The sequence below is a fragment of the Dreissena polymorpha genome, chromosome 16 (assembly GCF_020536995.1).
Source record: "Dreissena polymorpha isolate Duluth1 chromosome 16, UMN_Dpol_1.0, whole genome shotgun sequence".
NCBI lineage: Eukaryota > Metazoa > Mollusca > Bivalvia > Myida > Dreissenidae > Dreissena > Dreissena polymorpha.
This window is the reverse complement of record NC_068370.1, coordinates 36906911-36921705: the sequence shown is the minus strand read 5'-3', so window position 1 is coordinate 36921705 and position 14795 is coordinate 36906911. Positions and strand designations below refer to the sequence as shown.

At 31.9% G+C, this 14795-nt stretch overlaps 1 protein-coding gene across 2 annotated transcripts in view; it reads right to left on the bottom strand.

Moving 5' to 3' along the window:
* Window positions 1–7249: 7249 nt before the first annotated feature.
* LOC127862151 (terminal uridylyltransferase 4-like) overlaps window positions 7250–14795 on the bottom strand; it is a 49977-nt gene continuing 42431 nt past the window's right edge. Inside the window, exons 28-30 of one of the 2 annotated variants that reach the window (XR_008040468.1) lie at window positions 12531–12603; window positions 8834–10507; window positions 7250–8661 (exon numbers count right to left, since the gene is read on the bottom strand). Coding sequence is in view for 1 of the 2 variants with exons in the window: in XM_052401144.1 (XP_052257104.1) it covers window positions 10425–10507; window positions 12531–12603 (156 nt within the window). In the remaining variant the exon portion in view is untranslated. Of the gene's footprint in view, window positions 10508–12530; window positions 12604–14795 lie in introns of both variants that reach the window. The other variant, XM_052401144.1, reaches the window with a different exon arrangement.

Here is a 14795-nt window from a genome sequence, read left to right as displayed (position 1 = left end):
AACTTTTGCTGGCCACTGGCGATGCAGTGAAGCAGACAATTAATGATTACTGAATGAATATTAATCTATAAGAAATCATTTTATCACCTCAAGGAATCATATTTCTTTCTTAAATCTAGAGCCGTAAGTTAAAACACACGAAATGTGGATGCAACGGAGATTCCCGTCGACCAAGAAGATAATGTCCAATGTTAAAAATGCTTTAAATAAATTATATTTTTAATGAAAATTACATGAATAAGTAATATTTCTTTTTAAAAAAAATGCATTAAATATCAGCTTTATTGAATGCATAACATTGAATAATATTTACAACTATAACTTTTACACGGTCGAATACCTGTATGGATATCTACTAATATTAAAACTCTTAATGCGTAAACATGGCAAAAGATAAACATGGCGAAACAAACTTTTAATAATTAAAGAAAAGATTAATAAACAACAATACTTGCCCGTTCGTTCGAGTGAAAAATGACAATTTGTTGATGCGTCGGTAAAAATCGAAAGCAATAAGACACGGATTTTACGGGGATTTCCCATGACGTACTTGTGGTGTTTCGGTTCACGTATGAGTTTTTTGCTGGTTACTTCTTCCGATATAATTGAGTCGCGTTCTGATAAAACTGGGCTTAACGCATGTGCGTAAAGTGTCATCCCAGTTTAGCCTGTGCAGTCCGCACAGGCTAATCAGGGACGACACTTTCCGCCTAAACTTGATTTTCGGTAAGAGGGGACTTGCTTGAAACTAAAAATACCATAAAATCGGAAAGTATCGTTCCTGATTAGCCTGTGCGGACTACACAGGCTAATCTGGGACGAAACTTTACGCAAATGCATTAAGCCCAGTTTTCTCAGAACGCGGCTCAATTAAAGTTTGACACTTTGAATTTAAAGGACGATTAGTTCATTCTCATTTGAATTAACCTTTATTTGTGAAATGTGTTTTCCTAAATTTCATGGATATCTTTATTACACATATAACAAAGAACATTACTCTGCTATTCTGTATTGTATTTTTTTAACGATTTGTTTACATATTGCATGCAAGACATTTTCACCAAGTTTCAAGTTTTTTATTGGAACATCGGTAAAATGCATTTGACAATTAACATGCAAGTTAAAAAATTGTATTTAAAGTGCGTCAGTACAATACAAAAAACACACAATTATAAACATAAATTACTATGTAAAGTGTGCAAACATCCTTTGCAAAAGTAAATGTATTGACAGCTATGTAAGAAAAACAAGTAATAAATAAACAATATATATTAACGGTTTCATACAATATTAATTTAAGAAGCAGCAAATACTTCTACTTTTTCATCACGGAGTTTGATTGCATCAGTCATGAATCTGGCAATAGTGTTAACCCATTTATGCCTAGTGGACTCTCCCATCCTTCTAAATTGGATCAATTTATTTCCAAAATTAGGGATGTCTAGTATATTTATGTCTATATTTAGAATATTTCGTACAGAAATTCCTTTAAGCAAACAGCGAAGACCCTGATGAGACGCCGCATGATCTTTATATATGGAGAAATTAATAATACTAAACGTTCATGACAAGCTGTAATTATTAAGCTACAGTCTTGATAATATCTCAGCAATCAAAACGATTGTATTTCACATACAAAAATTTAGCTTTCGTTAGGGATAAATGTGTTTTCTGTTTCACATGTTTAAACGAAAACCACACTCAAAAGTATTAAATGGTTTTCCTTGTTTGTACTTTTTATATGCATGAATTTGATATGATGGTATGATGATGACTTGCCAACAAATATGTTTTATCAAGTTGAGTCTATTAAAACGCTATATTTCCCTCATTTAGAAAATGTTATATTAGTTTTTAGAGTATGCAAAAGGCTTATACAATTTGAAAATAGTCAAACTGTTAATAACTCCTTATTCATTTGATTTTTAGATTTTGCGTTTTTTTTCTCTTTATCAAACGAGCGCAGTTTGTTTGTTTCATCTTAATGCATGTAAACATTTAAATGATTTTAGACACTAAAAGTAAAAATGTGATGTGTACTTTGATAGCAATTTAGAAAACGCTCATTTACATTATAACCTTAACAAATATGCAAATTCAAAGTCAGGGAAGTTATGTATCTTGATAACAATTTAACATACACCGAAACAAGGGGATTTCAATGTATTTCAATCCAAGTTTCACATGACAGAAACTTGGAAATCAGTACATGTCATCCTATTGCGCTGGTATTGTATTACGTACAAAATACCTGGTTAAACCAGCCTCAAGGCACATCCACATGGCGTTTGTTAGGTGTTATTTGAAGCAATGTCTAGTTTAAACGCATGCATATAGTTAAGAAAATGTCACCAAATACGAACGCTTAGCAACAAAGTACAGGGGCTTTAAAAAATGAAAACAAAGTTTTAAAGTAGTCAAGCCAAATTGACAGTCGCCTTTCAGCAAAACATGTATCAAATACATTTTTGCACTTTTTACATAAAGAGGTTCTGTATGTAACGTTTTCTTATAAATGAAAGAGTATTATACAATTTGATTCATAATTATGCTACCTACACATACAATTTCAGCACGAAACATCCATTCTAATTCAAGTCACCAAGTGGACAATATTTTTTATAACAGTGACCTTGCCTTTTACCCGACTGACCCTACACGCAATCCAATGCTATTTCTAAGCTTCATATGAACAAACATTGAGTTATATTTGAAATCTTATTGATATTCTTATAGGTCTATTACTATATCACATTTTAATAATTATCCTCGTTTTCAGTCAAATTGGGAAGTGTTATCATTTCTTTTAATCCTGGCCAGGCCATGCAGAGGATGACGATCAGAGGAACGCTGAAAGAGTAAATTTACCTTCTTTGGCTAAAAGTTAAATGTTTCCTTCTTAATGGCCACTTGGTGCAAAATAACTTCAAAATACACGCAAAATCCAGATCAGTGATCAAGGTTCAATCCCCACTCAAAGCGCAAGCGAGTTTGGTTTACGATCACCACTTCAGGGTACTTCGGTTTCCCCAACCAACAGCACAAAACCACATGTAAATACAATTAAATATTTATATAAAAAACAGCTAGAAATTGCAGATATCATTTAAAAGTCGTCCACATGTACGTGAGTATATGAAGATTATATGGTACGAGTGCTGGGACAAACTCCAGCTCCTTTCATAATGCAGTCTCAGAGGCGAAGGGGCCAAATCAACATAGAATACACAGACTTACTCATGAAACTTACCGGTATACCTCATTAACTTATAAATACATACACTCACTTGTGAAAATAAGACCTCATAAACTTATAAATACATACACTCACTTGTGAAACTAAGACCTCATAAACTTATAAATACATACACTCATTTGTGACACTTAGACCTCATAAACTTATAAAAACAATACGATCACTTGTGAAACTTAGACCTCATAAACTTATTAATACATACATTCACTTGTGAAACTTAGACCTCATAAACTTATAAATACAGACACTCACTTGTGACACTTATACCTCATAAACTTATAAATACATACGATCACTTGTGAAACTTAGACCTCATAAACTTATAAATACATACACTCACTTGTGAAACTTAGACCTCATACACTTAAAAAAACAGACGCTCACTAGTGAAACTTAGACCTCATAAACTTATAAATACAAACACTCACTTGTGAAACTTTGACCTTATTAATTTATAAATACACACACACACTTGTGAAACTAAGACCTCATTAACTTATAAATACATACACTCACTTGTGAAACTTAGAGCTTATAAACTTATAAATGCATACACTCACTTGTGAAACTTAGACCTCATTAACTTATAAATACATACACTCACTTGTGAAACTTAGACCTCACTAACTTATAAATACATACACTCACTTGTGAAACTTAGAGCTCATAAACTTATAAATACATACGATCACTTGTGAAACTTAGACCTCATTTACTTATAAATACATACACTCACTTTTGAAACGTAGAGCTTATAAACTTATAAATGTATACACTCAATTGTGAAACTTAGACCTCATAAACTTATATATGCATACACTCACTTGTGAAACTAAGACCTCATAAACTTATATATGCATACACTCAATGCATACACTCACTTGTGAAACTAAGACCTCATAAACTTATAAATACATACACTAACTTGTGAAACTCAGACCTCATTAAAATACAAATACATACACTCACTTGTGAAACTTAGACCTCATTAACTTATAAATACATACACTTACTTGTGAAACTTAGAGCTTATAAACTTATAAATTCATACACTCACTTGTGAAACTTAGACCTCATTAACTAATAAATACATACACTCACTTGTGAAACTTAGAGCTTATAAACTTATAAATGCATACACTCACTTGTGAAACTTAGACCTCATTTACTTAAAAATACATACACTCACTTGTGAAACTAAGACCTCATTAACTTATAAATACATACACTCACTTGTGTAACTTAAAGCTTATAAACTTATAAATACATACACTCACTTGTGAAACTTAGACCTCACTAACTTATAAATACATACACTCACTTGTCAAACTTAGAGCTTATAAACTTATAAATTAATACAATCACTCGTGAAACTTAGACCTCATTTACTTATAAATAAATACACTCACTTGTGAAACTTAGACCTCATTAACTTATAAATGCATACACTCACTTGTGAAACTTAGACCTCATTAACTTATAAATACATACACTCACTTGTGAAACTTAGAGCTTATAAAGTTATAAATGCATACACTCACTTGTGAAACTTAGACCTTATTAACTAATAAATACATACACTCACTTGTGAAACTTAGAGCTTATAAACTTATAAATGCATACACTCACTTGTGAAACTTAGACCTCATTTACTTATAAATACATACACTCACTTGTGAAACTAAGACCTCATTAACTTATAAATACATACACTCACTTGTGTAACTTAAAGCTTATAAACTTATAAATACATACACTCACTTGTGAAACTTAGACCTCACTAACTTATAAATACATACACTCACTTGTCAAACTTAGAGCTTATAAACTTATAAATTCATACAATCACTCGTGAAACTTAGACCTCATTTACTTATAAATAAATACACTCACTTGTGAAACTTAGACCTCATTAACTTATAAATGCATACACTCACTTGTGAAACTTAGACCTCATTAACTTATAAATACATACACTCACTTGTGAAACTTAGAGCTCATAAACTTATAAATACATACACTCACTTGTGAAACTAAGACCTCATTAACTTATAAATACAAACACTCACTTGTGAAACTTAGACCTCATTAATTATTAATACACACATGCAATTGTGAAACTTAGACCTCATAAACTTATAAATGTATACACTCACTTGTGAAACTACGACCTCATAAACGTATATATGCATACACTCTCTTGTGAAACTAAGACCTCATAAACTTATAAATACATACACTCACATGTGAAACTCAAACCTCATTAAATTATAAATACATACACTCACTTGTGAAACTTAAACCTCATTAACTTATAAATACATACACTCACTTGTGAAATTAAGACCTCATTAACTTATAAATACATACACTCACTTGTGAAACTTAGACATCATTAATTATTAATACACACATGCAATTGTGAAACTTAGACCTCATAAACTTATAAATGTATACACTCACTTGTAAAACTACGACCTCATAAACGTATATATGCATACACTCTCTTGTGAAACTAAGACCTCATAAACTTCAAAATACATACACTCACATGTGAAACTCAAACCTCATTAAATTATAAATACATACACTCACTTGTGAAACTTAAACCTCATTAACTTATAAATACATACACTCACTTGTGAAACTTAGACCTCATTAACTTATAAATACATACACTAACTTGTGAAACTTAGACCTCACTAATTTATAAATACATACACTCACTTGTGAAACTAAGAGCTTATGAACTTATAAATACATACACTAACATGTGAAACTTAGACCTCACTTACTTATAAATGCATACACTCACTTTTTAAACTAAGACCTCATGAACTTATAAATACATACACTCACTTGTGAAACTTAGAGCTTATAAACTTATAAATGCATACACTCAGTTGTGAAACTTAGACTTCATTTACTTATAAATACATACACTCACTTGTGAAACTTAGAGCTTATAAACTTAAAAACATACGATCACTTGTGAAACTTAGATCTCATTAACTTATAAATAGATACACTTACTTGTGAAACTTAGAGCTTATACACATATAAATGCATACACTCAATTGTGACACTTAGAGCTTATAAACTCATAAATACATACACTCACTTGTGAAACACAAAGCTTATAAACTTGTAAATACATACGATCACTTGTGAAACTTAGACCTCATTAACTTATAAATACATACACTCACTTGTGAAACTTTGAGCTTATAAACTTATAAATGCATACAATCACTTGTGAAGCTTAGACCTCATTAAATTATAAATACATACACTCACTTGTGAAACTTAGACCTCATTAACTTATAAATACATACACTCACTTGTGAAACTTATACCTCATTAAATTATAAATACATACACTCACTTGTGAAACTTAGAGCCTATAAACTTATAAAAACATGCACTCACTTGTGACACTTAAAGCTTATAAACTCATAAATACATACACTCTCTTGTGAAACACAGAGCTTATAAACTTGTAAATACATACACTCACTTGTGACACTAAGACCTCATAAACTTATAAATACATACACTCACTTGTGAAACTTAGACCTCATTAACTTATAAATGCATACACTCACTTGTGAAACATAGACCTCATAAACTTATAAATACATACACTCACTTGTGACACTAAGACCTCATAAACTTATAAATACATTCAATCACTTGTGAAATTTAGACCTCATAAATACATACACTCACTTGTGACACTTAGACCTCATAAACTTAGAAATACATACACTCACTTGTGAAACTTAGACCTCATAAACTTTTAAATACATACCTCATAAACTTATTAATACAAACTCACCAGTGAAACTTAGACCTCATAACATTCGAAATACACTCACTTGTGAAACTTCATCAGATTGAAGTTAAAGATTATTCAACTCGTGACTGGTACCAATATCAATCCTATAACACTTCCATATGGATTAACCGTTAAAATTGAAACAACACAAATCATTTGTATTTTATACATAATTTTATTAGGATTCAAATGTAACAAAATCTTAAACCAGTTTACATGTCAAATGGCGCATTTAATTTAATTATATCAACACTAGTAAGCGCATTTTATCAAGGAAATAACTTACAACTTTTAATGGTTGTGAGATCATAGTTGATTTACGGAAATATGTGTCTTGCAGTGCAAAAAGAAATGGCTAGAATGTATGGTACTTAAAGGGCCAATCCCAAACTTTGTAGGTAAAGAAATATTTTTCTAGAAATTACAATTATTAAACAATAGTTTTTATTTTAATCACTCAATACTGATAGTAGTCTGTTATGTTGTAATGGTTGCAAAGCGTTCGTTAAATATTTATTATGGCATTATGTTAATAAAATAGCTTGGATATTCTATGATGTTTGACATTTATTTAAAAAATCATTCAAACAACAGATATCATGACATATATTCATATTTATTTTTAAAAGTTTTTTTGTAAGAGCAATGTAATTTAGAAACGTTTAAGAATGAAGAAATTGGTCAGTACAACAAATAACAGACATATATTGTAAAACTGCCCTTAAATGAAGTACTGTAGTTTTATATTTGCAAGAACTACCTAAAATACATTACTAATATACAAGAGTTTAACAGACAAATATAAATGTTATATATCGAGATCTGTGAAAGCAATAAAGGCATGTCTACCATGACCTTTGCTCGATTATCAAGGACCTATAAACAAAGCATGCAACATGTAACAAAGCATGCAACATGTATTGGTACATTCTATAGCAACATGTATCGGAACAAACTATATTTAGCTGTGTGCATTTCTATGAAACAGCAACGTTAATTGGGCGGTAGGACTAACAGCGGCTGGTTGTATGGTGCTATGTTTTGATCAAAATGTCCATGTTATGCTTTCATAGCATTTATGACACATCTAATTGTTATTGTATACCATATCAAGAGGTCCGATGTCAATTTAATAAAATTACTAAAAACTAGTGTGATATATAATATAGACAAGTAAATTGATTTTTTTTTCAATCATTTTGTATTTGATTGACAATGTTCATTTATCTTTAAAAAAAAAATCATTACGCTTTTGTCTGTTAGTAATTTACTTTACAGCATGTTACATATTTGCAATGTTTACATGTTAACTACTCATCTAGAGTGGCACAACTTGTAAACTGTTCATAAATTAAAAACAATAGCATGAAGCATACAAAACAAGACTATTGCCAAGCAATATAGTCCCTTACCGGCTCCACCATTGTCAGAAATTCCACCATAGTCAGAATTTTTGTTGTTGCCATAGCAACTAGAATTTTTGACATAGGAACAAAATGAAATGACGTGCATAATGTCCATATTGCCATCTATCCATGTTTCAAGTTTCATGAAAAAATATTAAGAACTTTTAAAGTAATCCCAGGATCCAGAAAACCACCATTTTCAGCAGTAATTCTAGTCTATTTGTTGCCATAGCAAACAACATTTTTTGACATAGGAACAAAATGAAATGACGTGCATAATGTCCATAATGCCATCTATCCATGTTTCAAGTTTCATGAAAAAATATTAAGAACTTTTAAAGTTATCGCAGGATCCAGAAAAGTGTGACTGACTGACTGACTAACTGACAGACGGAGCGCAAACCACAAGTCCCCTCTGGTGAAAACGGTAGGGGACAATAAAACATTTACAGCATTAAAATCATGCACATATGTTTACTGATAAAAGTATTTACGGCAAATGTTTATAGAATTAAAATCATCATTTCTGTGTTTACATGAATCACTATATACATATAAGGGAAGCAAAATAGCCCCAGGGCTGGGAAAAACAATTTTAACCACAGGGACATGATTTGAACAAAGTTGTTAGAGGACCACCATGAGATGATACATAAAAAATGCTACTCCTTTGGGCCTCGTTGTTTAAAAGATTGTTAAGTAATTTTGAGATTTAATTCTATATAAATCTTGTGACTTCTGAAGCGATGCTTTTTTTTAACCACAGGGTCAGGATGTGAATAAACAAGAGATGTGTTTGTCAGACACACAATGCCCCCTAATGCACCACTTTTTTTTACCTTTGACCTTGAAGGATGACCTTGACCTTTCACCACTCAAAATGTGCCGCTCCATGAGAAACACATGCATGCCAAATATCAAGTTGCTATCATCAATATTGCAAAAGTTATGGCTAAGGTTAAAGTTTTGTGACACATACAATGACAGACACATACAATGACAAGACAGACAGACAGGCCAAAAACAATATACCCCTGATCATTCAATCCGGGGGCTTAAAAAGTACATTCTAGATAAATCAACAGACAACGTTACTTATGAATTATTGAAGACTTTTCTTTTTTTAAATATGCCATGAACTGGAAATGATCTGAACAATTTTGAAAGAGGGTCATTCAAGGATCATTTCTGTGGTGTTTCATTCAAAACTGCACAGGGAATCAGGAGCAGAAGTCATTTGAAAAAAACTATGGCGGGCATATATGGGCAGACAACAGACAGACAACACAGTTATTCTAAAAGTTCCACATGAACGCTACATGTGTATTTGCTCACATGACCTAAAATTAGCATAATTTAATATAAGCATATGTAAAAACTGAATGGTAATTATTTCATAAGATATTATTAAAGAAATGTGTAAATGATATATAACACCAAACATACATACTTTCTTCAGTTTCTTTTTACCACTATACACTAGAGTACTGTAATTTTCAACATTTAAACTGTTATGACAATCCATGACATCATTAAAACAGAAACATGTGTATAATTTTACATGCTTTTTTTACATACTCAGTAACCTTTTTAACCCATTTATGCCTAGTGGACTCTCCCATCCTTCTAAATTGGATCAATTTATTTCCAAAATAAGGGATGTCTAGTATATTTATTTCTATATTTAGAATATTTCTTACAGAAATTCCTTTAAGCAAACAGCGCAGACCCTGAGGAGACACAGCATCATGCGGCGTCTAATCTGGGTCTATGCTGTTTGCCAAGGCCTTTTTTCTAGACGCTAAGCATAAATGGGTTAAATAATTGAAAAACTAAAAAAACTAAGCATATTCTGATAAAATGGTATTTTAAGTACTCTATACAACTGTTTTTGACAAATGAAGAGGACACCTGAAGATGCTTGCTACACAAGTTCAACTCTGATCTCACAGGGATCACTCTGTGGGTTGTCTTTATGCTGGTAATATTCATTCTTGACAGTCACACCTGCAATAATAGGGGAAACGTTGAGAAATGATATCATATGAATAAGTTGGTACCCACCATAACATATCAAATGAGCAATGGTCTTAAAATTACAGATGTACAAAATGTTCCATTTGTCAGGTATTTAAGACAAATAAAATGTTCATAAAGTATCTGAGATGTAAAATTTCAATAAAGGAATATAAAATTTATTGAGACAAGAGGTGTACCAAATCATAAGTATTTAGGACTTATAAATTATCAAATGTATGAATAAGTTGGCATATAAGCAAGTAAAGAAGCGTTTATCAACATGGAAAACATGCTGAATTATATTGTAATAGAAATCTTTACACTAACAACAGCTTGAGATCGCAGAATTGAACCTTCAACCATTGAACAGGCAAAAACTGAACTAAACATTCTCCCTACTTCACGTGCGGGTATTATGCTATTAAAAAAACGTTCACTTGTGGCTTTTTCTTATATGAGATAACGTCTGCTGGATCATATTTTGTTACAAAGTGTTAGCATGAAACCAATGCCAATAACTTTTTTATGACAAGGTAAAATTCCTTCAAATAAAAAGTCTTTCTCATAGTAGATCATGATGAGAACTAATCTACCAGACTTGTGATTATGATCAGTCTAATATATCTTATAACATAGTAGATCACGATGAGAACTAATCTACCAGACTTGTGATTATGATCAGTCCAATATATCTTATAACATAGTAGATCACGATGAGAACTAATCTACCAGACTTGTGATTATGATCAGTCTAATATATCTTATAACATAGTAGATCACGATGAGAACTAATCTACCAGACTTGTGATTATGATCAGTCCAATTTATCTTATAACATAGTAGATCACGATGAGAACTAATCTACCAGACTTGTGATTATGATCAGTCCAATATATCTTATAACATAGTAGATCACGATGAGAACTAATCTACCAGACTTGTGATTATGATCAGTCCAATATATCTTATAACATAGTAGATCACGATGAGAACTAATCTACCAGACTTGTGATTATGATCAGTCTAATATATCTTATAACATAGTAGATCACGATGAGAACTAATCTACCAGACTTGTGATTATGATCAGTCTAATATATCTTATAACATAGTAGATCACGATGAGAACTAATCTACCAGACTAGTGATTATGATCAGTCCAATTTATCTTATAACATAGTAGATCACGATGAGAACTAATCTACCAGACTTGTGATTATGATCAGTCCAATATATCTTATAACATAGTAGATCACGATGAGAACTAATCTACCAGACTTGTGATTATGATCAGTCCAATATATCTTATAACATAGTAGATCACGATGAGAACTAATCTACCAGACTTGTGATTATGATCAGTCTAATATATCTTATAACATAGTAGATCACGATGAGAACTAATCTACCAGACTTGTGATTATGATCAGTCCAATATATCTTATAACATAAAATACAATATTAAATCATACATGCATTGGTAAATTAAAACATGCACAATTTTGTTCATTGTGATCTCTTTAATGCAGTTATGCTTTTTCACCAAGACTAAAATCAGAAATTGTTGTACTTTATAAAGAAAATCTATTAAGTATGATAATAAAACACATGGTCATTAAAAGGACAGTTACTTAAGATTACTTATGAATGAGTATCCAATTCAAGTGCAAATATGTTTAAAACATCATGTTCTATCCCATTCAAAATTTTTAAAAAAAGAAACCATTGCTTAATTTTCTTGTCATGAAAATTGTTATAATTGTGCAGAAGAGTTTAATATTGGTAATATGTACTTCTACGGGAAATACGTATTTCTATTCAAATGAGAAAGAATAAATAGCATTTAATGTCAGGTGATGTTTAAAACTGTTCATTCTCAGCATAATTAATTAAATACATGTATGTATAAAAATATGCTATAATTCAAGGTAATTATACTACAAGTATACACATATTGACTATGATGGTAATTATACTACAAGTAAACACATATTGACTATGATGAGCTTACCCATATCTACAGCCTGTCCTTTTTTTTTACCCTTCTTTTTTGGGTAATTGATCTGTCGATCTGAGCGATAACCCTGGAAAAAATGAATTAAGAATAACAGCCCTGATGCATAAAAACAAAAAAACAGCTTGATGTTCTTTTTTGATATAACACAAAGTTTTGCCAAAGACCCACATTTATCAAGCATGTACAGTTTTCACTGCAGAATGATGCCTTCTTAGCAATCATTGAAGATGTTTTAGACAGGCTAATCAGGGACGACACTTTCGGCCTAAACATGATTTTCGGTAAGGAGGGACTTCCTTGAAACTAAAAATACTATAAAAGCGGAAAGTGTCGTCCCTGATTAGCCTGTGCTGACTGCACAAGCTAATCTGGGACAACACTTTACGCACATGCATTAAGCCCAGTTTTCTCAGAAGAAGGCTCATATCATTCCAATGGCATAACTGATATCACCAATATATTCATTGATGTTAAGTTGCTAAAAAACATGACACATGCATAACATATCCTTTGTATTGAATATAAATATGTCAGAGGGACACTATGTCAGAGGGACACAGTGTCAGAGGCACCTGCTTATAGTTCACTTGACCCAGAAACTTAAGTGTTGTATGACACACATAAGATGAAAAGTTAATACAGCATGATGTATGTACCAGTCCTATGTAAGTGTTGCTCCACATACAACTTCTATACATATGTGGCATTGACCATGGTTGGTGCATACATGCTTCTCTTAAATGCAAAACTTTGCCAACACACTATAAAGGAATGGAAATAACAGTGACATGCACATCTACTATCACTAGTCCCATATTAGCACTTAGAATGCACAATCTTCAGGCGTACACTTTGACCTTGATGCTAGCAACATGGTTTTGAAAGTGACACATTGTCTTGGTATGGTGGTCATTTGTGTCAATTTATTTTGAAAATCTGTTCATGAATGGCCAATTTATGATATGGATACAAAAATATAATTAGACTTTTTATACTGTGACCGTGATCTCGAACTGATGGACATGTTTGTTACATGCAACACATTGTCTTGATACCAGGATCATGTGTACCAATTTATTTCTCAATCCCATCCATCCTGCATTCTACAGTTATTGGCCAGACATGAACCTGTATTTTCCTTAAACATATAGAGCCAACTAATAAGGAATATATAAAAACTCCCAAGGTTACACAGGCATCTTGACCTTGACAGAAGCCATATGGTTGTTCCACTCAACAGGTCCCTGTAACAAGATGCTCATTTTGAGGCAATTTATTTCCAAATACCATCATGTACAACAAAGGGATGAGCCTTGCAGGAAATGTCCCACAGAAACACACGCAAGGACAGGGGAAACACTATATGCCCTTCTATCAGTATCATGGCGAGGCAAAAAACAGTCCACTCTGACCTGGACCTTAAGGCCAGCAACATGGCCAGTTCACGTGTTAAGTTGTCTTGATATTATGCTCAGTTGTTCCAATTTATAAAAAAACTCCATAATGTACAACAAATTATGAGCCAGCCACACAATGTCCAACACAAACTGACTGACATACACACAGGGACGGGTGTTGCACTTTGTGCCCTTCAAGCATTATCAAAGCTGAGGCATAATAAAACAAAAATATTTAACAATGCTTCACAAAACATGCTTTTATAATTAAACAGTGAAGGAAAAAACTTAACAGTGCAAAATATAAAATCATGCATGCAATTGTGACTTTTTTTAAACAAGAGGGCCATTGTCCCTAAGACGTTCACCTGAGACCCAGAGGAACTAAACTATTCTGAGATGGTGGAGTTCAGAATAATAAGAGTACTTTATGAAACATAAATATTAAATGTCTGGGCATAATTTTATTTTTTAACATGGCTGAGATTTCATTGGGCCAAATGTTCTGACCAATTTTCATGAGGATTGGACACACAAATTTTACTTCTAGCGTGTTTATAAGGTTTCAATAAACCCAACTAAGGGAAAAGCAATTCATATACCAAAAGCATTCATTATTTTTAAACGAAAATATTAAATAGAAATTTCAATTGGTTGAATAAATATAACATTAACAAGAGCTTTAAAAAAATATATCACTTTAATTTACTTAATCAGGTTGTTATAATATGTCACGATGTCTATTTAACCATTATGCACACACAACTTGACAAGCTTAAATTTAAAGGCTTACCACTGCCTATGGTGGTACTGTTTAATCCTTGCAATAGTGAGTTCGCATTTTCGACAGCAGTTGTGCTAG